The sequence below is a fragment of the Abramis brama genome, assembly GCF_963993115.1.
Source record: "Abramis brama genome assembly, chromosome: 1".
Taxonomy (NCBI): Eukaryota; Metazoa; Chordata; class Actinopteri; order Cypriniformes; family Leuciscidae; genus Abramis; species Abramis brama.
In genome coordinates, this window is record NC_139963.1 from 33,361,195 (window position 1) to 33,385,245 (window position 24,051).

The 24,051-nt window shown below is 37.3% G+C and overlaps 1 protein-coding gene across 8 annotated transcripts in view; it reads right to left on the reverse strand.

The window, feature by feature from the left end:
- Positions 1-18,738, reverse strand: part of caskin1 (CASK interacting protein 1) — a 109,486-nt gene extending 90,748 nt beyond the window's left edge. For 5 of the 8 annotated variants that reach the window (XM_084133935.1, XM_084133934.1, XM_084133940.1 and 2 more), the window contains exon 1: positions 17,620-18,737. In XM_084133935.1, coding sequence (XP_083990061.1) covers positions 17,620-17,713 — 94 coding nt within the window. In that variant the 5' untranslated portion in view covers positions 17,714-18,737. Of the gene's footprint in view, positions 1-17,619 lie in introns of all 8 variants that reach the window. The other 3 variants (XM_084133938.1, XM_084133937.1, XM_084133936.1) reach the window with 1 other exon arrangement.
- Between the last annotated feature and the right edge of the window lie 5,313 nt (positions 18,739-24,051).

The following is a 24,051-nucleotide window of genomic DNA, read 5'->3' on the forward strand; positions in this document are numbered from 1 at the left end:
TGGGCAAACCGATTCTGACTACTACTATATTATACTACTATATATAATGTATAAAGATTGGCTGAATTAAGAATAGCATACTACAACTCTTACTATTTCTGCCATGAGTCATGAGTCACATACACTAGCCTACCGTTTTAATGTTTGGAGCAAGTTTTTTTCTTTTTTTGTTGAAAAAATTGATACATTTATTCAGTAAGGATCCATTAAATTCAGAATAGTCAGAATAAAGACATTTATAATGCTACAAAAATGTATATATACCTTTTTTTATAATGGTTTCCACGTAAATTTTAAGCAGCACAACTGTTTTTAACATTAATAAAAATCAGAAATGTTTCTTGAGAATAAAAATGTAACATATTATACTGATTTCTGAAGGATCATGTGACACTGAAGACTGGAGAGTAATGATGCTAAAAACTCAGCTTTACCATCACCATCACATGAATAAAGTACATTTTAAAATTGTTAATACATAGGTATCAATACATAACATTTTCAGGTGCAAAATGTACATTAGGCTATTGTATGTTTGAATAGATGCTACAATAAGGACGTATTGACAACATTTAAACGTATTCATTATGTATTTACAGCTAAAGAAATGTAAAATATTTACAAATCTTTTATTTCATTAAGATATAATTGTCCTTTTACCATTTTAAAGATTAGTTGTAGATCCCTTAACCCTACCCCCCAAACCCAAACATGTTTGAGAATATATAAAACGTAATGGACAGAAATGTGTAGGAAAATGTCACTTTTAGTAACAATATAGCATTCAAAAGATATTTTGATGCCGCTAATCCCACTCCAACCTCTAAACCTACCAACAAACAATATGTAATCTTTCGAAACATGATTGCAGCAGTCACAGGACAGAGCGAAATATTATAATTTCATATAAAGTAGATGAGTAAACTGCAAAAAAAGGCAGTATTTTAAAATAGAAAATGCTCAATTACTCAAAATTCATAAAACAGTATAGGCGTACAATACCCAGATGACTTACTGCATACTCTGAGATTTGTAAATGCAAAGTTGTTCACTGTGGTTAAATTACTTGTTCAGCAAACCTGCGTAAGATCCTTCATTAATAGTCAAGTAGCAAGTTCTGCATTGAATTCGGACACAGCAAGAGAGGAGATGATATGACAGCACAAAAACAGAAAGAAAGGTGAGAACAGACTGAGAGTGAAGAACAGAGAGATTTGCCAGTGGGGGTGGGGTGTTATTGGATGTGCATGTCCCATCATGGTCACCTCCATGAATTACGAAGACACAGCCTTGATATGTCCTGCACACTGAGCAAGCTAGTAACAGCTTTATTGCCCTGAATCCGTAAGGCCTGTTTCCATGGAGCTAACGCCAAAATATCATCAAATCTCTGTTTGTGTGCGGGCACGTCTTCGTAAGGCTTTACATGGGACTGCTTTGTCTATTCTTTCCACAGTTCACACTGCAACTATAATGAATGCTGGGTCAAATGAGGCTGTAGTACTTCTTTCCCACCAGCAAATTACAGCCTATCTGTATCATTAATGCTCTCCTAATTAAAATCACAACTTCAAACCATTGAGGCCTGAGTGTGCGTGTGCATGTGCAAGTGAACAAGCTCTGTTTTTGTATCATAAGATTTATCTAACTTTGTAATTTATTGTCAAGTTCTAGAGATAATGAACCATGCTTTATTAAACACTATGTGTTCTGAATAAGCAATGTTTCACTGCATTTTCTGAATAACAATGACTGACATAAATACAGACATAAAATCTCATTGATCAGTTTCTTTTAAGACACCCTGCAGAAAGCAGAGAGCGTAATTACTAAAGACATCTAACGTCAACATTTAACTACTTGATTTGAAAAGGAACTTCCTGTTGATTCCGATTAATTTAATTATTTCTTTACTTAAAGGAATAGTTACACACACAGACACACACACACACAAAAAAAATCTTGTTTGAGGGTGAGAACATGATAAAATAATTAACATTTTTTCAGTGAACTATCTCTTAAAGATCATTCTGAACTCTTTTCTCGCAGGACTCTTTTTGCATCTAGCGCTACTTGTTGTGCTTGCCTGAAATGCTGTTGCCTGAAATGTTGTGCTTTCTGACACTCAGTTTCCATTACGGAGCGCTCGACAAATGTCATCAAGGAGCCAACACCGCAGGTCACCCCGAGCAGAAGCCATCCATCAGCAATCATAAATTCCATTAGTTGACAAAATATATAGACATAGAAACCTTATCCAAGTTATTGTCATAATGAAAGCATCCACTTAATGGGAATTGTGTTGGAAACGTTCCTCTGAGGGTGCACAAATCTTAGGACAGGACACTGCCAACTGTTCCAGTGCCAAAAAGCAGAGGCCTTTTCACTCTGTGATGATAACTGATGGCATCTCTTTTTTGATTTGAGGGTCTGAAATATATAACTGGTTTGCACTCACATGCTACCAGTCAAATCTACAAATGTTAAGACACAAGCGTAACCAACTGCCAGGGTAAAGATGAAATCATCTCTGAACCAGGGTGGGCCTTCGGGACTTGTCAGAGTTTCGTCCTTTCATCTTTACCCCTGCAAATGTGCCCCGTTTCACACAGTGATTGTGATGCACACCATCTGGAGGCAGCGATTCATGAGTATTATGACGTTGTGATGCGGTTCAGTGCCAGGGAATCTCCACCATCACTACATAGTAGCTGAAACCACTTGGATGAGTGTCAAAACTTTTCTTCTTCTTTTTTTTTTTGGTCACAATTTTTGCCTTTTGACCCAATAAATGTAGTCAGTATTTTGCCATGTCATATTCATTCATTTTAATTCATTTTATTTGGACTGAAATAAATAAATAAAAACATTATATAAGGTGCAACATAAAAAATGTGTGTGAAACTGTAACAGACCAAACTTTAACTAAATCTTTAAATATTTAGATTTTTTTTGGGGGGGGGGGGGGGGGGATTGTTTATCAACATGATACATCTTTTATGTCTCTTTTCTGTTATCAGAATCAGAATCAGAAAGAGCTTTATTGCCAAGTATGTTTGCAAAAAGCTTCCAATACGCAGAGATGGATGAAATCAAACAACTCTTCATCACAAACATTTATCAGTACTTTTGTCACTACTGTTGTAAAGTTTGGGGTCAGTAAGATTTTTATATAAAGAACTAAACATTTATTCAGCAAGGATTTGTTCAATTGATCAAAAGCGACCACAAAAACTTTAACATTGTTACAAAAAAGTAGCTGTTCTTTTGAATTTTTTATTCATCAAAGAATCCTGAAATAAAAATTTGCATCGTTTTCACAAATATATTAAGCAGCACAGTTTTCAACATAATGATAATAATTAGAAATGTTTCTTGAGAACAAAATAATGTGACACTGAAGACTGGAGCAATGATGCTGAAAATTCAGCTTTGCATAAAAGGAATAAATTACATTTTAAAATATATTCAAATACAAAACAGTTATTTTAAATTGTAATAATATTTCACAATATTGCTATTTTTACTGCATCAAATAAATTCAGCCTTGGTGAGCATAATAGACTTCTTTCATAAACATTTTAAAATTCGTACCAACTCCAAACTGTGCAAAGAGAAATCAACTCGAAAAACATCAACAAAAAAGTACAAAGATGTACAAAGGTTTACATTTGCATAAACATTACCATTCATGTTTTAACAAACTCACAATTTTTAAAGCATTTTTACATCACGATTTTTTCAACAACAAAAAAATCTCCTTTTGAATTCCAAAGAAGAAAGAAGCTCATACAGCTTAGGAACGACATGGTTTTGGAGGTGAACTATCGATTTAAACTCGTTTTCTGCCACAGAAGGAGTAAACAAATCCAGCGTGAGTGAATTACAGGATGAAATGCTACACACAACACATGGATATATGAAGAAAACGGCTCCCAGAACGACAGTGCCACTAAAACCGCCCTGCTCTTGATACTCTTCCAGGGCCTAATCTCCTCCAGCAGGGAGATTCGAGCTCCTTTCCTCGCTTGGTCTTGGAACACAAAGAGCTTTTTCCATGTGCCAGGAACCAAACTCCTTCCTGTCTATGATAGGGCTTCTTGCATTGTGCTGCACAGGATAGGGGGTCAGGACTACTCAAGCCCGCTCCCATTTCCCAAAAGCGCAGTTAGCCAGTGAATATGGAATCAGGCCAATGTTTGTATAGGAGGAAATGGCATATTGGACTGAGATTAAGGCGGCAGTCTTGCAGGATACTGAGAGAGGAGGCTGAGCCTGTGGAGTAGCAATAATGAGGACTCTGTGGTTTAAGGACTAGCAGGATAGATTAAGACCACTCATCCATGTAATGAAGTGCTATAACGCTGCATCAGCAGACACTCAAACCCAGCTGATTAATCGTTGGCTGGAAGGACTATGGAACACATCTTGTCCTCAGGACATCAACCTTTAGAAATCTAGTGTTTTACATGTCAAGCAAACTATTGTGGTTGTAATCTGTCAATCATCACAACCTACAGTTACATCACATTTACTCTGGACACAAGCAGTAAGGCAGTAAAGCAGTAACTGTGACAATTTATAATTATTTGAGAAATTGATAGGCCAAAAAAAAAAAAAAACTTAATTAGAAAAATTAAATCAATTAAGCATTACTGACATATGACTATATGTATTCAAATTTACAATTTGATCAAAGTAATCAATTAATAAAAACATAGATAAATATTAGGTTTTCCATTTACTAAAATACAAATAATGATAAAAAAATAAATGAAAACAGTTATTTTCATGTACTACATTTATCTATTGACCCATTAATGATTTTCTACTGAGCCAAGCAGAGCCACAGATTAAAATGAAATGAAATAAAAATAAATTAAAACATTCATAACAAAAAAACTACCATACAGGACAAGTGATTAGGAGAAATGCTGCAGACAAAAGAAAAAATGAATAGCTGCATGCACCCTGTGTGTTAAGTTGCATCTTGTGTTGTGAATACCGGCTGTGACCAGAGAAGAGTTAAAGTCTAGATAAAGGATAGTATTTCTATTATCTTCCATTCTCCAGTGGACTCTCTGAAGAACAGCTCCCGTTCACTGCAGTGTGTTCCAGCTCATAGACCCTGTCAAGCTCCTGAAGAGCCTCCACTTAAGCTTAACACTGCACTTTAGCTAACAGCTGGAGCTGCGCTCTAAGATAACACACGCTGATAGTATGATGTTGGTAAGGAGCTGGCAGCACTTCTCAAATTATATATTCATGGAGCGCTATCAGTGTGGCTTATCATCTATCCAAACAAGGCGCTGACAATGAGACTAATTCTATAGCTGAAACTGGAAATGCAAGTTGCCACAATAACCCATTTTTGTAAGTCATCTCCATGGATATTGGTTTAAGGGTGGGGTGAACAGACATACAATGATATACTTGGAGTCAAAAGACACACCACAATATAAATGAGCGTGGGAATATAGTATTTCAAATGTTAGCTGTGAAACATTGTTAATAAGGGTAATTCCAGCAGTCGACTCACTGTTACATTCTGGCAAACTTTGCAAGGTCATGTAAATTATTGAGTGCTTCCCATGGATATGTTTGAGAGTAGTCTATCTACACTCAAACACTACTGTAGCTTGCTATTTTCCATAGTTCACCCAAAAATAATAATCCTGTCAGCATTTACTCATCTTCATGTTGTTCCAAACCTGATGAATTTCTTTCTTCTGCAGGATGCAAAAGGTGAAAGAATCAAAAGTTTCCATACTCTTTTTTCATGTCTTTCGAAGCCAAACAATATTTTTGAGAAACGGGCCAATATTTAAGTTATTATTCAGTTCTAGCTCTTCTTGACGCATTCATGAGTAGTATGAGTAGTCTAATACGTGAGCAAGCTACTGTTAGACAGACACTCAAACATACCCATGGGAAACACTCATTAAATTCATATATGACCTTAGCCTGGGTTTCTTCATGCTGCCTTGTGCGCAGCGTGATTTTATTCACGCTGCTAGGCAGCCTGGACACCATGGACCAGATTTTCCCCTCAAAAAGGGAACCAATCACAGAACGGGGAGGGAGCAGCAAGACGACGACGACGTCTATGCGACACACCGAAGCAGTTTGTTTATATTTATGGATCCAACATGGCATCAGACGCGAAGTTACCTTTCGATGCAGCCTTAGATAGTGTTCTAAGTAGTTTAGTCGCTGAACGCCATCGTGTACACATGAATCTCTGACCCATCATCTTCTTCCTCGTCGAATTTCTGTCGCTCTACATACGTCATCTGGTATAATTGAAACGACAATATAATTGGCTATGAGCTACGTACAGGCGCATTTGATAGACATTCGTAGCGCCCAATAAACAGCTCTGGGCATTCGTAAACCACGCCTCAATTACGAGAAAATTAACATGTGGTTCCCAGACCACGTCTCAATGAGACGAGGTCTGACGTTAGCCAGGCTAATATGACCTTGCAAAGCATGCCAGAATGTAACTGTAACAAGGTTTGTGTTCAGGGAAGAAGGAGGCGGAAACCGACAAACATTCAACGTAAAACTTGAATCACAAAATAAATAAACAACAAATCGAAAATAAAGCGGCAGCCCCTCACAGACGACTGACGCATAAACTAAAGCAAGGCAACAACATAAAGTCCAGGCCTGGTCCTCTCTTGTCCCTCACTGTTGTCAATCCTCCTTTTACCCTTCTGGAGCTCCTCCGTGAGACTCGAGACCGGTGTGGCGCGCAGGTGACACTCATTAGCACTCACACCACCGGCCTGCTCCATTCCCACTGCTCTCGGCCCCACCCTGATTGTCACAGTAACATTGAAACATTCTTTTAAGTTTGATCGTTTCAATAAATCGGTTGGTCCAGTTCACAAAACTGGTCTGAATGAATCATTCACAAATAGGGGCCCTGAGTTCAACATTGCAACAGCCCACCATTTAACAGCCTATTGAAGGGGAGGATTACAGAAGATCATACAGGTTTGAAATGGCATGAGGGGAAGTAAATAATGACAGAATGTTTTTTTATTGTTTGTTTTTTTGTTGTTGTTTTTTACTATGAACTATTCCTTTAAAGTCATTACAAAATCAAACTTGAGAATTGTTATTGACATCTTATTGACACAATGACATATTTTTCTCATTTGAGAAGCCATTTCACTCAGATATATGTCACAATAGGGATGAAAAGCAATCGCAACTTCCATTTCATACTGACTTTAAATATATGAGACTAAAAGCTGTCTGTTGAAAGCTAGGAAAATTACAGATTCAACAAAAAATGTCAAGTATAATTTGGTGCTGGAGGGCCTTCTCTACCCACACATCACTGCAGGACGAAGGCATCTGTTTGAGAGAGAGAGAGAGAGAGAGAGAGAGAGAGAGAGAGAGAGAGAGAGAGAAAGATAGCAAACGATAAGAAAAGCATGGATGGGTCTGACAGATCCCCAGGACAAGGCATCTGTTATCTAGAGCTACTCCTGAGTGATGCCACAGTCTGAAGGAATGTATGCTCAGCTCAATGCAGTATGCATCCAACTTTATCACAGCCAAAGAGCTGAACTAGACAAAAATATATGTGAATCTCCATAGCAAACAGCATCATCAACTATGGGCAACTTTTTTATCTTCATCCTGGGCGTCCCAACACGAGCGCTCTCAGTCCCTAATCTCTGCCAGGACCACTCTCACAGTGTGGCACCTGTAAACCCTGGCACCATCTGCCCGCTGCCCTGTTGGGCACCATTAGCACACACACAGGAGAAACAGCCTGATATTTGAACCGATCTCTTTAGGCCAGCAAACAGTCCACCAGTAGGCTAGGGCTGCTATGATTGCTGGGAAACATCCTCAACCTGCAGAGCCTGATGAGAGGTGAGATACCAGTCACTGGGTCAATAGGCATGAAATTCAATTCTCAATAATAACCAGTTGCAGATTATAATCCTTAGTGCGGAAATCCAAATACAAGATAAGCCCTTTTCTCAATGGACATCTCTGACTGTAAATTACACAACGGTTAAATTGAGCTTTCAAACTAAATGTTAACTAGTTTCCAACCTAGATCAAAATTGCATTTGTCTATTTTGGTGGTTGTTAGCGCCGCATTACATTCAGGAACAGTTATTTGCATTTTGGATTAAAGGCAGTTAACACCAAGGACGATAACTGTAACAAGAAAATGTTAACAATTGTTCTAATTCTATGTGAATAGTAAAGTCCACACCACTGGTATAACAACGACACAGATGAACGATATCATTGGAATCACTTTCACAAAAAAAATTCAGCTGATGAATGATAAAACACTGACAGCGATTCAGAATTCAGCTGACTTTAAAGAGCTTAAGGATTTCAAAAGGCTGATGACAAAACTGCAGCATTATCGCTCAATTGTGTGGATGTTAATATAGTTACTGTGTAGTTACCATTATAATGGAGCCTTCACGTGCTATGGAAAAGATGATATTTTCCACTTGTGAACTGGTATTTACCAGTGTGTTGTGTTCAAGTGCTTTTGTTGTCGTAATGTAGGGAAAAGATGGACTCACAGATCCAGACCTGTTGTTTGGCTAAAACAATTTTAGATTGCTTAAGTCATCTGCTACAGCAAGAAGATGACTTATCAAAACTCAAACGGTAAATAATATGCTGTATATTTTCTAGATCATGAATAGTAGAGATTTTTTTAAGGACAAGGGAGTTAATAGAGCTAATATTTCTGTTTTAGCTGCAAACGCTAGGTCTACCCTTATGTGAAGCATAGCTACTAGCCTAATCTTTCCTAGCAGCTCAAAAACAGTGTTGTTGTAATAAGGCCTACCATACATACACGCATACATAAAGTGAATAACTTTGATTGCTAGCTAGCATCTGCTCTGGGTAGGTAACACCAAACCATAACGGTATTTTTAAAACTGACACTGAGTGTTAACGCATTATATTACAATTGTTAATGACACAACATTGTATAGGCTACAAAAACTATCCGCTAACAGTAGCAAAAAACGTTTAGTTGTGTACAATGCTTAACCATTCACAACTCTTGCGTTGCTCTCTGCCATTTTGAAAAGGTCAAAGGTTATCTCATCTCGGCAACTCGTGCATCAAAATATTCTACGAGCTGCCCAGTGGAAAATACCACATGAGGGGGTGTTCATGTGCATTTTCCACGTCGGCTTTTGGTATTTACCATAATTACCATAGCACGTGAAGGCTCCATGATTATATCAATTAAGAGTTGAGGAAACTGAAATCTTACAAGTCACTCAGATTTCCACGAGTAATTGTACTATGTTGGTTTGGCAAAGCCAAGTATTGTGAGCCACAACGTAGCCACATACAGTATGGAAACATGCATTTTCACAAAATAAGATGTATTATGACCATGTATGAACACAATCATAATGGATGAATCTTGAATGAATTATGTCTTAAAGAGGAGTTCACACTGACAGTGATTTGCAAAGACAAAGTGTCTGAATGACATTTTCTTTGTGACATAAGAAAGAACTTTATGTGAATGAGCAGCGGCACAATAAAGGCTATGGCTATGACATGGAGTTTGAATGCATATTAGAAAACAATAGCACAACGACTCAATAACCTCCAGGGATTTAATTAGTGTGAACAGGCTTCAGTTATAGAACGTAGACCGTCTCCATGATATTTTTTACCTTCAACCTCAGACAACACAAAGAAAAGGATCTTTATGCAAACAGCCTACTGATTGCTCTCATCAAAGCATCTACAAGCCCTTTCACTATTGAGAGAACAAGAATAGTGGAATAAATTCTTTGAACTGAAGACAAATGGGAAATGTTTTTTCAACATTCAGTACCAAGATGCAGTTCTGACCAGATTAAAGATGGATCTTAAAGGGCATTCCAAAACCTTTCATCATAAAGTTCAATTAGATCCATTATTAGAGGCTAGCTTGTTATATGGTCTGTGCATGTTAAGATAAGACAAACAGGTCAAATGGAAAAAAAAAATTGTAGAATATTATTGGAAAATCTGATTATAACTTAAATTTGTTAATTGCCATTTCAAGCAATGAGGTCTCATCAAATGGAAAAGCTTAGGGAAATGTGTTTTTATCCTCTCTGCTTGATAGGGATGTAATACATGACATCATCAGGAATCCATTAGAAAATTCATTATCGCTAAAAGAGAACAGGCAAAGAAAACAGTTCAAAAAGGTGAAACTTTTGCCATGCGCGTGACTGATTTATCACAAAGTGCGAGTTATGATTTATTAAAAGTGGGCCTGAGTGCAGAGAATTAATTCACAGACTAGATTGGTTTGAAATAACTTGGAGCTACACTGGGAGGAAGATTAATGTCACAAGGGGGAGAAAATGTCCATTTCCTCAACAGACTGGGTCGGTTGCAGAGACAAATGCCTGGCTTCAATCGCCCCCTCTGGGAAAGTGTGATCTGGTGAGCGGCAAGAGGTTTATTTAAAAGAAAAATTATACAAATGAAACAATCCTACACATGGGAGCTAGGGAAGCAGAGATGACACTCTTGGAGAATGTGTGGGAGACTATTTTGACAGTGTTTCTGAAGTTCTGTCAGAAGAATATATGAGAATGTATATATAATATATAGAATGTATGACCTTTTTGCATTTTGTAAAAGCAGAGATAATATAGAAAGAAATGAGGTATCAGTTGTAGTATGTGTAACACAACAATAGTTGACTAAGAAAATGTCAACCACCCATTGTCCCGTTTTTGCCTTGGTCCCCTGGAGCATTTACAACACATGACCTTAATCTGGGGACCTGACCCACATAATCCTGGAGGTAGAGGAGGCGGCAGCATTCTTAAGCACATTAACTGTTGCTGATTCCAGCCACATACTCTGGCATGTATAAATGTGCTTATCGCTATCACTTTGATCAGACACCACAGCATGGTACACATGAAATCTGTTTAAGTTTCCTTATGATAGCCTTGAGAGCATAATTGCAGTTTTGATGATTTCATACGTTTGAAAAATTGAAAAATGCCCTTGTACGGTTCAAAAAGTCTATAAAACCTTGCGCTATTGTGAACATCAATGAGAGGTGTGAAGAGAAACAGAGGATGCTGTTATGTAACCTCACACAATGGAGTTGTGGGTATAGTGGAGGTGGGTGGACGGAGAGAGAGGGTGGAAAAAGTGGACTGTGTGTTTTGTCATTTCTTATATGCTGCAGTGTTACAGAACATCGCCTGAAAACTAACAATATAGCAGAATGTTGATAACTGAAACTGAATTTTAAGGCTGTTTTTTAATATAAATAAAGTGAAATAAACATAACTTTTAATGTATTACAGCACACATTCATATGAATACTTTAATCTGTATTCTATATCATTAATGGTTACTTTTTATTTAAAGAACACCCTTTTTCTTCAATTCAATCAATTTCTAATGTTATTAAGTGAGTACCTCCTTCTTTCTTACATATTCTGAAATATATTCCATGCCATCACCACAGATTTTCACATTTTTACTAAACCTTTGGAAAGTACACACACTTTTTTACATTATTATTAGTATGAGTTTCTAAGGACAGTCACTGCAAGAGTCATTAATCATAATCCTCACTGCAAATAAACAGATTTAATGAGTGACTCACTAAGAGTGACTCAGTAAACCCAATGTAACTGAAAATAAAGAATCTTGAGAGATATTGAGGATCTTCACATCCAGATGTTGGATTGGAGTGAGCTGACCGACAGGCAGCTGTGTGGAGAATTGTGTCTGTCGGCTGAGAAATAGTGCAGATGTCTCTTGTCTGGAGGCCATATTTGCCGGGCTACAGCAGACAAATGGATCACATATCTAGCAAACCTGAATCCATCTGATCCTTACAGACTCAGGCATGATTAAAGTTCCCATCTGGAGTGTGAATGAGGAGATCTGGATGGATATGTGCTCACAGGGTCAGCAGCCATTACAATTGGGAAGGAAATTTGCACAATATGGTATCAAATCCTTTATCAAATGATATAGATGCACATATGTTTTATTCAGCAAGGATGCATTAAACTTATTAAAGACTTAACATTGTTCTATTTCAAATAAATGCTGTTGTCTTTTCATCAATGAGTCCATAAAAGCATCACAGTTTCCCCAAAAATATTATGCAACACAACTTTTTTCAACATGTATTACAATAAGAAATGCTTCTTTAAGCATCAAATTATCATATTAGAATGATTCTGAAGGATCATGTGACAGTGAAGACTGCAGTAATGATGCTGAAAATTCAGCTTTGACATCACAGGAATAAATTACATTCATATAATAGTTAATGCACAAAATAACAATGAACAATACTATCAAAGCATTTACTGAATTAAACTGTTTAATGTTAATTTCTTCATATACAATTCTAATCCATTAGTATTTCAAGTATTATCAATTAACATGTATTTTGAATGAACATGAATTAACAATGTATAATAGTATGTTAACATTAATGTAGGTTAATAAATGCAGATAAAAAAGTTGTACATTGTTTGTTTATGATACCTAATGAATTAACGGTAACACTTTTGTTTAGGGTCCAATTCTCACTATTATATTAACTACGTTTTTTTCCTCAATAAACTCCTAATTTCTGCTTAGTGCTTACTAATAGTTAGTAAGGTAGTTGTTAAGTTGTATATAGTTGTAAGGTATTGGGTTGGATTATGGGATGTTGAATATGGTCATGCAGAAATAAGGCATTAATATGTGCTTTATAAGTATAAACAGCCAATATCCTAGTAATATGCATGCTAACAAGCAACTAGTTAAATGCAATAATTGGACCCTAACTAAAGTGTTACCGTATTAACTAATGTTAACAAATTGAGCACTTAAACATTTTGCATAACCATTTCCAGTTATTAGTCTAAAATAGACTAATACAATTTAGTCTACTAAAAAAAAACTTTTTAATTTCAAAAACATATTTTGAATATCACATCAAGTTGCTTTTTAATTACATAAGATATTAACAGAATAAGAAACTTTATCATAAATTGACAGCTCTAACAGTTTTTGTCCTGTCATCGATGTTATTGGGGGGGGGGGGGGGGGGGGGTCTGCTTTGACTCAATAGCAACTAAATAAATGTCTATTCCACAGCTAAATATAGTATTAAAAAAAATTACCCATTTCTTAGACAAAGGTGTTTTATATCTTAAAAGCTTAATATTCAGCAATATGCATGGGCTTCATAATACAGGGTGAATACAAGCAAATACAACCACTATTTCTGTGTTCACTCTGTTTTTTTATTAGGATTTATTTTAATTATTTGTGTACAAAGAGAAAACATCCTGGTCTGGAAGACAACCGCAAATGTGTAATTCGATGTTCAGCTCTTTAGAGAGATTTGTGAGTACTTACTGAACTATATTATACATTTGACCACCCAATAAGATATCCAACCTTGGACATTTAATAAAGCATGCCATGTCAAGCATCTACATTTAATTTACACTTGTCCTGGATAGTCACACATATGATGTCTCCATGGAGACCCGCTGCAGACTCTGAGCTTATATACAGTGAAAAAAAATCCTCCAACCAATCTCAACAGTATTAGTACTTCGGTGAGCTGACTGTCATCCATCAATATAGCACTACACTATACTAAACCCCTACTTTCATTTTCTCACAAGATTTATTTCACTCCAAAACATCAGAATCAAGCCGGCAGAGGAAAGCAGAGTGAGCGAGTTTTTTTTTTCCTTTGGGACCCCATATGCTTCGACTGCTAAAATAGCTTGTCTCTAATTGCTGCTGGGATATGTGAACAGGTTGTAGAGGTGGAGAATAGATAACCCATCCCATCATGTCTTCATCAGTATGTTGAGTCACGCTCTGCAATGTTCCACTCACTTCATGCTAATGAATCTAATCAGCAATTTACTGCAATAAGATATACTATATTCCAGATGTTCTTTCTGTAGGGTTCTGCATTGAATGCTTGTGGAAAAGGTGGAGAATGTGCTGAATATGTGGAAAAATGCTGCGCAGAAATCGTCTGGAAACACTCTTTCCAATTCACTCTCCCTCTGGGCTCATACACACAGTAACACCTCAGAATTCAGACCTCAGTACTTCGGATAAATGAACAGAAAAGGAGCTTCACCCCCATTGAGAAACAAACGCTTCTTGCGTGAGACATCTGCACTAGAGTCATGCTCACCACTAAAATCCCCCAAAGGTGGCCAACCGTCCAGTGAGATGTGAACGTTTCGTTATGTCAGACTCAGAGTAACTGATGTATTTCTGCTTCTCTTGCTTTCTCTCCCAGCACTCTTTCCTCCTTTCTTTCTCTCTCTTCTGCGACTCACTCAAAGCCATCTGCACTGTAATTCAATCATCACACTAAGCAGTGAAAGTAATGATTACTTGGATTAGCTACAGGGCTCCAAGCCACTGTCTTAATATTGACTGGCAGTGAGTGCAAATATGAGCTCGGCCAGCAGCTTGGTTTCACTTTTTGAGGGATGTTTAATGATGTTGTCTGAACTCACCTCATAATATTGCCAATATTTTACGTGATGCAAGCTATTTTTAGATAGATAGATAGATAGATAGATAGATAGATATACATTATAACAGCACCGTTTAGTTCCGATTTCCATGAAGCCCCTCTTTCCGAAATACGAAATGTGCTGTGATTGTTGATTGGCACGACTTAGTGTGTGTTTGGGAAAGGTGTAAATATTAAGGATGGCGTCAATTTCAAACCAATTCAAGCCTGATTCAGAATTCAGAATGTTAACAAGAGGATCGTCCAGAACGGACTTTACAAGAACAGATTTCACAGGAAATTTTCAGAGTGGTGTGTTTTGCCCCCCGTAATTTTCTTATACATTTTAGGTACGATGTTCTACACCATTTAATTATGATATTTGTCTGAAAACTATGGTAATACAAACAGTAATCGATCACAAAACCATGGTTAATTTTCCTAAGGGGCGGTGAACAGTCTTACAAAAGCAAGAGCTTACAAATGCTACAGTAAACACTAGCCTACATCAGTACTGTAATGTTAGTTAGCAGGCTAGCAGAGGCAAACGCTTTGCCCTTTGTTTACATCATGGCAACTATTAAACTTATAATAGGAACTGTTAATAGAAACGCAACTACAAATAATAAGACATACTTACAAGTTGTGATCCACAAACAACAGATTGTCCCGACAAATTGGGGACTGCTCCATTTCAGGAGAAGCTTTTGTGCGTATAGCCTGCATTGTACTCTGTCTGTCTACTGTTCTCCGTAAAATGTGCAGCACACAGATAAATGTTGGGGTATAATTTTTAGCAACAGTGCTTATAATCAATTTTAACCACTCTCATCAGCCTTAGGAAGGTCAAACAAATGAGTTTTGGAAAAGGGGTGGAAAAAACAGCGTCTCTTTGACATAGCAGCAGCTCAGCCAGGCCTCGCACCTTTTTTTGCGAATTCCGTGGGTGGGGATTATTTAAATGAGTAGCATTGTGACTTCACAAAGCCCAGGAAAAAAGCGTTTAAATATATATATATATTTATATATAAGAATATCTCCCTTTGGAGTGGACTTTGAGCTTTGTAACCTTGCAGATGTTTTTTATGCTCAAATAGCAACATTACACACTAACTAATGTTGAAAAAGTTCAAAAGCATAATAGGACCCCTTTAAAATTAAATTAAATGCTGTACCAATGTAAAAGTACATCTAGGCATCTAGTAATAACCAGAAATAAACTCTACATTCATATTAAAAATGTTTACAAATGTATAAGGGAACTTGCATGTGTCAAACACACAACAATTCAAAGTTGGCATCAACGACACCAGGCACTTGATTGTTCAAAGCTACAGTCCTTAAACTAATAAGCTATGATTTTATAATAATAGGATTTTCGTACAAAACAAATGCAGGTGCTGCATTTCAGTCAATTGACCAAAACTTTGTTACAGAGCACAGAGAGCATCCAGCCCAACCAATCACTGTCAAACAGGAGACTGCAGTTGCTCTGACTGGAACTAATTGGCTTCTGGGTAGCTTTGTGTTTCCAATACAGAGGTGGAGCTTTACATAAAAGCTAACCAACAACACTTTCACAGAGGCATATCACTCTCTGTTTGAAGCAGACTCATTGTTTGAGTGACAAAAAACTATGTTACATGAACATGTGAACTCAACACAGATTTTCATAAACACAATTTGAGTCTTCCTAAGTGAAATGACTTACAATAATCAACCATGACCTGAAATAACCAACTATAAAAGACATAATACTCCAAGATTTTGCTTTTCCCACAGAGCGGCATCATACATATTCAATGTCAAAAAGCTGTCATCGTTTACAGAATAAATCTACGTGTTGCTTCGATGGCAAGAAGCCATGTGATGAAGCTCGCTGGCAGCTCATTCCTCTCTCTCCTATTGTGAAAGTGCAGTGATGTGGATGCACCTCATGCTCGTTCACCCCATCATTACAGGGGGCAGTGTTTAGCAGAGCAGGAGTGTGCTGCTGCCACACTGGAGAACAGGCAGACGAGTGCCGAGACACAGCCTGGTGCTCTGAGCGTCATGACGGCTGTGGCTCTCTGCCTTGAGCCCCAGGGGTTATTATAATCCAAACATGCTCTGCGCAGACAGGCACGTAAGACAAAGAAATCTCAGTCGAGCTGTTGTGTGAGATGCTGTTGATAATGTCACAGATGTGGTGGAGGAGACAGAAAGCAGACCAGCACAATGCATCCTGATGTGCAGCCAGCTCAGTTTGTGGTATTCAAGGCAGAACATCGATGAGAAGCTCAGTCCAGGTGGGCATATGAATGTTCACGCTTGCTTTTCAGATGATAGTGTGAACCTGCCAAGCAAATCTAGTTCTCAATGGGAGAGTGTTTTTCTCACCATATGAAATGCATCCCCCCCCCCCCCCCCCTTCTAAAAATAAATCATGTTTACCACCCAGCTTTGTCTAGAAGTTGTTGCCTGTTGAAAAACATTTTACACCTAAAAATGTTCATATAACTCTTTTTTTATGCACGCCACGCACAAACAGTATTCCACCTCTTAAACGCCCCTTTACGAAGGGGAAAGCATCCGAATCACATTGCAAATCAAGTGAATACATTGGGCTTTCAAAAACATTTATCATTGATTAAAATAAAAAAAGTGATGTGATGCTCATCAGGATCAGCTCCATAATCATATGAAAGTCTGGAACATCACAGTATTCAACATGGGACATATAATTCTGAAAAAGACCAGCTCAGCCCAGTAATGAATTGCCATGCTGGTTTATGCTGGTCTTGGTGGACCAACAAAACCAAGATGTTCACCAAGCTGATTGACCTTGTTGATAATGCCAGTTAGGAAGCTTGTTGAGAGCATCAGCACCCAAAACACAACATATTCTGGTATTTTCAACACCTTGAGTGAAATCCTAAACATACAGCCATAATTAAAAGGTAGGGCAAGTGTTCTCCTTCTCATCAGAAAGTACACCCAACAACTTACGATCTCTCTTGCCTACCAGCCATGACAACATGGTAAGCAATAATGCAAACGCATTTTTTTAAAAATCAAGCAAGACCTACTTGCTTTCCCGGGTTTGGGCCTCTGCAGGAGCTTCTGCACCGTCATCAGGTCCTCAGTCTTCACCGCTTGAAGTAATTCATGATCTTTCCCCATCGTTATTTATTTTACATCCAAAGCATCCTCTGAATGTGTGGTGTTGCCCGGAGATTTCCTCTGCGGATCCTCCCTCTTGCGATGGACCTGCAGGGCGCGATGATGATGATGATGATGGTGATGATGATGCACACTGGCGGAAGGATGCTCGAATACTATAGAGCTGGTGCAGCTGGCTCCTATGAATCACAGATGTTCTTATTCTGATATCAAGAAGACAAGCAACGCGGCGACGGACTTGCGATTAACGCATCGGTGATGGATTGGATCTTCAGTCTGCGTTGTGATGGCCAAAACTGAACAGTTTGTTCTAGAAAACCATCATCAGATAAATCAGCTTCAATCACGTTTTGGTAGCGTGAGCGGAGTTGATGCGATGCTTTAAAATACAGCAAAATCAATGTTCCTTTAAATTCCCACGAGCATTTTTTTCCTGGGATCCGTGAGGCTGTTCAGAAGACGCGTCAGTCGGCGGTGCCATCGCTCCGTAGTAGGCTACTCGACCCGTTATTTTCTATGCTGCGATGGAAATACACAAGGAGCGTGCAATGTGCATTTCCCCAGCCGTGGATTGGGCTGACATTGCTGTGGTAAATGGCTCCGCTTCATCCAGAGGGCGGTCCCAAAGTGTAGGAACACCCCCCCTATTCCAGTGTTGACAGCCACATGCTACGAGTCTACATTCATGCACTGCTGTATCATAAAGACATGCTGTTGAAAACACCATTACCCTGTAGCTGGCACTGGGAACTTTGTTATGATCTTGTTTAGTAACCTACCTTTTGCCCAACTGCCAAAGGTGGATTACAGCTGGACAACTTCACCTGTGCACTGGAAATAAATTTCATCTTTTAAAACGAAAATTGTTTATGCTACTAGTAATTATTTGTAATTAGTAAATAATCCGATAGTCAGTAGAATTGAATTAGTCCCTAATACTTCCTTTGCTTCTAGTAGTGCCTATTTTCCAAATATTGGTAAATTGTCATTAGTAACAATTATTAACAAAACCATTGACGATTCATTACCAAAAATAAAGCAAATAACAAGTGACATGAGAAACATTAACAATAGTTTATCAGGTGCTAATATGCAAAACTAAAAATAATTATTAGCAGGTAACGAAAAACTATTAGTGATGATACTTCATGGATATTGGATTATATCCAGAATCTAAGTAGTGAAATATATTAATTACGATTAGAAAATATTTAAAAAATAGTCTATTGAATTACTTATTCATTTATTAAAAAGTACTAACATAAAAATATATACTAGTTAGTTTAAAGGAATTCGTTGTCATTTATCTGGATGCTGTAAGGAAGATTTCCATAAAGACTGAGCATTTCTGAACTGTGTTGTCTTGTAGGATGCTATGATTCATGCAGTTTTCCAGATTTGTTTTCTTACAAGTTAAAAGAATACATAGGACATAAAATAACACTTGCAGTTTTGTTTTTCTTACCTCTCAGACCCAACAATGCTGTCAGTTCTTCAGTTTGAAGGAGCCTGAAGATTACAAAGTAGGATACAAAAAGAGTTTGGCTGCATGAAGCCTACAAAACAAAACTGTTCCCTGAATGCCTGGTCAGAGTTATTGTCTTAACTACATGGGGTTTCTTTCAGAGTCTTATATCCAAGTCACAATGACCCTCTTTCAGAGCAGGATCCAGATCCATGACTGTCTGTCATGTTCTATTCACAGCTACTTAACACTTGATTTACCACCTCAGAAAAGAAAACTGTAATATTATGCCTATAAGGGTTTTTTCTTTTCTTTTTTTGGAAATTAGGAAACTGCACTTTCAAAGTTACTGATCTTGTCACCCAAAGTCTTTAAATGGATATTTCACCCAGATAGTTCTATCATCACTTACTCACTCTCATGTTGTTCCAAACCTATGATTTTTTGTTTGTTTTTGTCCATACAATGGAAGTCAGTAGTTACCAAAACTGTTTGGTTTCCAACATTCTTCAAAAAGGTGGAAATCAAATTGGCTACAAAATCTTCAAAATGTTGGAAACCAAAATGAATGTGTTTTAAAGAAGAAAGTCATAAAGGTTTTGAACGACATGAGGGTGACTTGGGGCTCAAACGTCTGAACAAGTCCATATAATGTTTCATCTTCATCATAGACGATCTCTGAAAATTCTCTAATTTGTACACCAATTATTATTTTTATAATTATTATTATTATTATTATTATTATCATCCCAGAATGTTCTGCATCTGCAGCACTGGTTTAGCAGTAGCCTAAAAATTAGCAACAGTAAGAGATTTAAAAACTACCCAGATATTTTAATATTTTAAATGATTTTAAACAAATGATATGAAAAGCCATTTTGCTCCAATTGTGTTTTAACTCTCTAATATGGTTTCACCAATTTGCCCTCATCATCACCATCATCCAACATACCTGCACATCCTCCATCCAGACATTACAGACCCTGTCCTGTTCACTGTACTGTGATCCAGCGCCACCCAGTGTTACATAATAGAAAACCAATTCTAAAATGCCCTATAAAACATCTTGCAGACCTCTAGTGTTCACTATGCACATTAAATTTCAGCTGTCAGTTTTTTGCAGATAGAATGCAGTGAATGGGTGGAGACAGGCCTCTTGTGGCTACCACCCTATATAAAGACCATGTATTGAACGCCATTAAAACGTGCATCTCATAAAATATGAAAATATTCAATATGAATATATGAAAATATATGAAAAAATATGGTCTCACACACTCTTCTGACAGTTCTGAAAGCTTTTAGCAGTCATAAATATTTTTCAGTACCAAATGAACAATTGAAATAAGGCACTGAGCACTTAATTGCAACACTCATAAAACCGATGTGTTGGAAACAAAACAAATTGTGCTATTTCATGTCTATACAAGGATAAAACATTTTGTGTTAACTCAACCAGTGTAAACCATCTTAACACAAAGTGTGTTTAGATCTTTTACACACTAATGTGTTATAATCACACTATTTTTGTCAGAAATGTGCCATCTTTGAGACAATTTGACAAAAACATGCAATGCAAAAAACAAACTCGCTTTATTAAAACTTCACTGTTACATTTATATTAAAAACAGTTAACATTCACTCAAATTCACATACAGTTCTTTTACATTCATCTCGTTTACATTTATACTTCGAGTGCATACAAGCGAGGCTGAGTTTCTTGCATATCTCCACCATCGACAACAAGTGTTTGAAGCATCTTCCATTTACAGCTGCAAGAATGCAAATACAAACACATATTTTATACATAGACTATACCTAATAACATTATAGAAAGCATTTTTTAACAAATAACCAACACAAAATTACACAAAATGTGTTAAAATAGCCATAACAATAATATTACTAAAGGGTTAGTTCACCAAAAAAATTGTCCCATTATTTACTGATCCTTAAGCCATCCTAGGTATATATGACTTTCTTCTTGCAACCAAACACAATCGGAGTTATATTAAAAAATATCCTGGCTCTTCCCAGATTTATAATGGGAGTGAATGGTACCTTAGATTTTGAAGCCCATAAAAGCTCATCCATCCATCATAAAATAATCCATATCTGGCTCCAGGGGATTAATAAAGGCCTTCTGAAGCGAAGCGGTGTGTTTTTGTATGAAAAATACCCATATTTATAACTTTATAAACTATAATCACTGGCTTCCGGTAACAACCGTACGCGAGTCGAGTTCCGGCGAAAGAGTGACCTCATCCTTTTTGAGAGTGTATAATACAGTAAGATAAGTGAATAAGATAACTGTTGCAAGAGGCCAGAGGCAAATGGTTTAGAATTAGATAGAGGAAAACTGCTTTAGGAGAAATATGCCAGCATCAAGCACTTTTAGACATGATGCAGGCTATAGGTGAATTACATATCACCCAGGAGAGACATTTTACACTTGTCTGAAAAATAAACATGATGTTCATGTTACATCAGAACTGCTGAAAGGGTACAGGTATTTGGCTTGCTGTACGCAAAGGAGGGACTCAAGAATGAGGCTCAACTCAAGCCTTGTCCAATTGTCCAATTGTCCCATGATACTATTAATGGCTGAAGACAGCTACTGTATATAAGGCAGAATCTCTTAAAGGAGTGAGGATGGAGGTGGTGACTAGGACAGATGCCAGAAAAAACATCACCAGAGACAGGCAGGCAGCAACGAGATTGATTTGCAGATTAGATAAGTGGCTCCTCCTGAACCTTAATAATTAGCATAATGAATGTTGGAACTGGATGAAATATTCTTAATGACATCAGTCCGCAATCTGACTTGTAATGCAGCATGGAATCATAATCACACCTTGTTGGTTCATTTGGCCAGAGGAGAACTGGTCTCTTGGTTTCTCCCAAGGTTTTTTTCCTGAATTACTGAATTACTACTCACACAGGTCAGTTTATTAGACGAATTAAACTTGTGAAGTAACGCAGCGCTGTTTCACTTGGTCTACACTATCACACTAAACTGCATTTGAGTGTGTTGAAAGTTATAATGTTATTCTATGTGTTTGTTTGTTGGCTGTATGAGACTAGCAGTAAGCTAGATCAACATTAGAATAACATACTGATCAGATTCTAACATTTTCTCATTTTGAGCTATATAACATTGATTCGTTTTATGTACATTTGCTCACCTGTCTAATAAAGTACATGCAGGAGCGGCGTCTCTGTCAAGTCGAAGTTAGTCACGGACGTGTAGCTCTTGGCATCTCGAAAACGCAACGCTGATATTGATCCTCGTTTTAGTTCTCCTTTTGTCCCAAAGTCTGCTTGCCATGGTCCATAATATTTGGACGAAATAACAGCGTGAGTGTGCCGCTAGTTGCAGTTGTCCACGTCTGTCGCCATGGTTACTATGGCAGTACGAGCGGAAACCAGGGATAACAAGGATATTACGTCATTGACAGGCGACAATAACCAGGGATGAGCCATTATTTAAAATTGGAATTTCTCTGAAATTAAAAATCTTTGGTAACTTTTGGGATATTGTAAACTACACAACTGCAGGAAATATATCACACTGTGCAAGTGATTTTGGGATATTTTATTACAAAAATCTTACATATTGTAGCTTTAATATTCAGCAATATTATAATACATTTGACTGCACTGACACTATTGGATGAGAAATGAACTGAGCTGGATGATGATATCAGTTTTCTCCAGAGCTGCTTCATAGCTGAACTGAACTCATGTAATAATTGATGAGTTTTACACTGAACTGGACCGAATTAACACTGTACGGACTTCAGCTGAACAATGACACTATTGTCTTTTTAGAGCTGCTTTACAGCAGAATTGAATTCTGTTTGCATCAGTGATCATTATTTTCCTGCTTATCACTGTAAAGCTGCTCTGAAACAATTATTTAGGTGACTTGACCTTACTTGGATTTTATCATTGTTTTCAGTAATGTGCAACCTGTAGCCTACATATGTTAACACCTGAAAAGGGTGTTTTAGTGTTTCAAGAAACTTTAATATTTTAATTTAGAGGCACACATTATAGAAGTACTTTGTAGTTATAACATATGCTGCACACTCGAGGTGGTTGAGGAGATTCCCTGATACAATTGTAAAGGGCTTTGGGTGTACAGAACAGAAGTACATATGAAAAGCGCTATATAAATGCCTCAGTCATTCATTCATTTATTCATATAAGTACTTTGGTATTGTAAAGTTATTTCAAGCTGTAACGTTTCATATCACAACATTTAATGAGTCATCACAAAATAACTGTGTATAATGTGTATAATTAGCTTTCACTGCCCACACAAAGCAGCTACCAAACTGTCACCACACCCAGAAGTGAACAAAACCTGACAAAATCTCAGTTTGTACATTATAAAAACCATAACGTCTATGGAATGTCCCCATTTAGATAACTGAGTGTGTGTGTGTGTGTGTGTGTGTGTGAGAGAGAGAGATAAATTAATGGGTTTGCTTACGAAACTCTGGTTTTTGTATATTTTACAAAATAGATCACACAAAACAATAACTCAAAACTACAATACCAGTAGCAACCATTCAGCTGATGAAACATGAGTCTATTATTTCACAGTAAATTTGGTATTCCGCGTTCTGACAACGATGGTTGTACATTTTTCTTCTGAAAGTCTTGAGCTACAGTACTGTTCATAATTCACAAATATCTGCAAGACAACAGTTATATTGTGATCAACAGAAGTTACCTTCCCTTGTTGTCTGACGCCAAATAACTCTGTTGACGCCTTCGTGCGCTTTGGGTTTTTAACAAAAGATGGGGCGGGGTTAAGAGAGGTTAAATCATCTGATTGGCTAGAACTGACAGCAGGCAGGAGGAA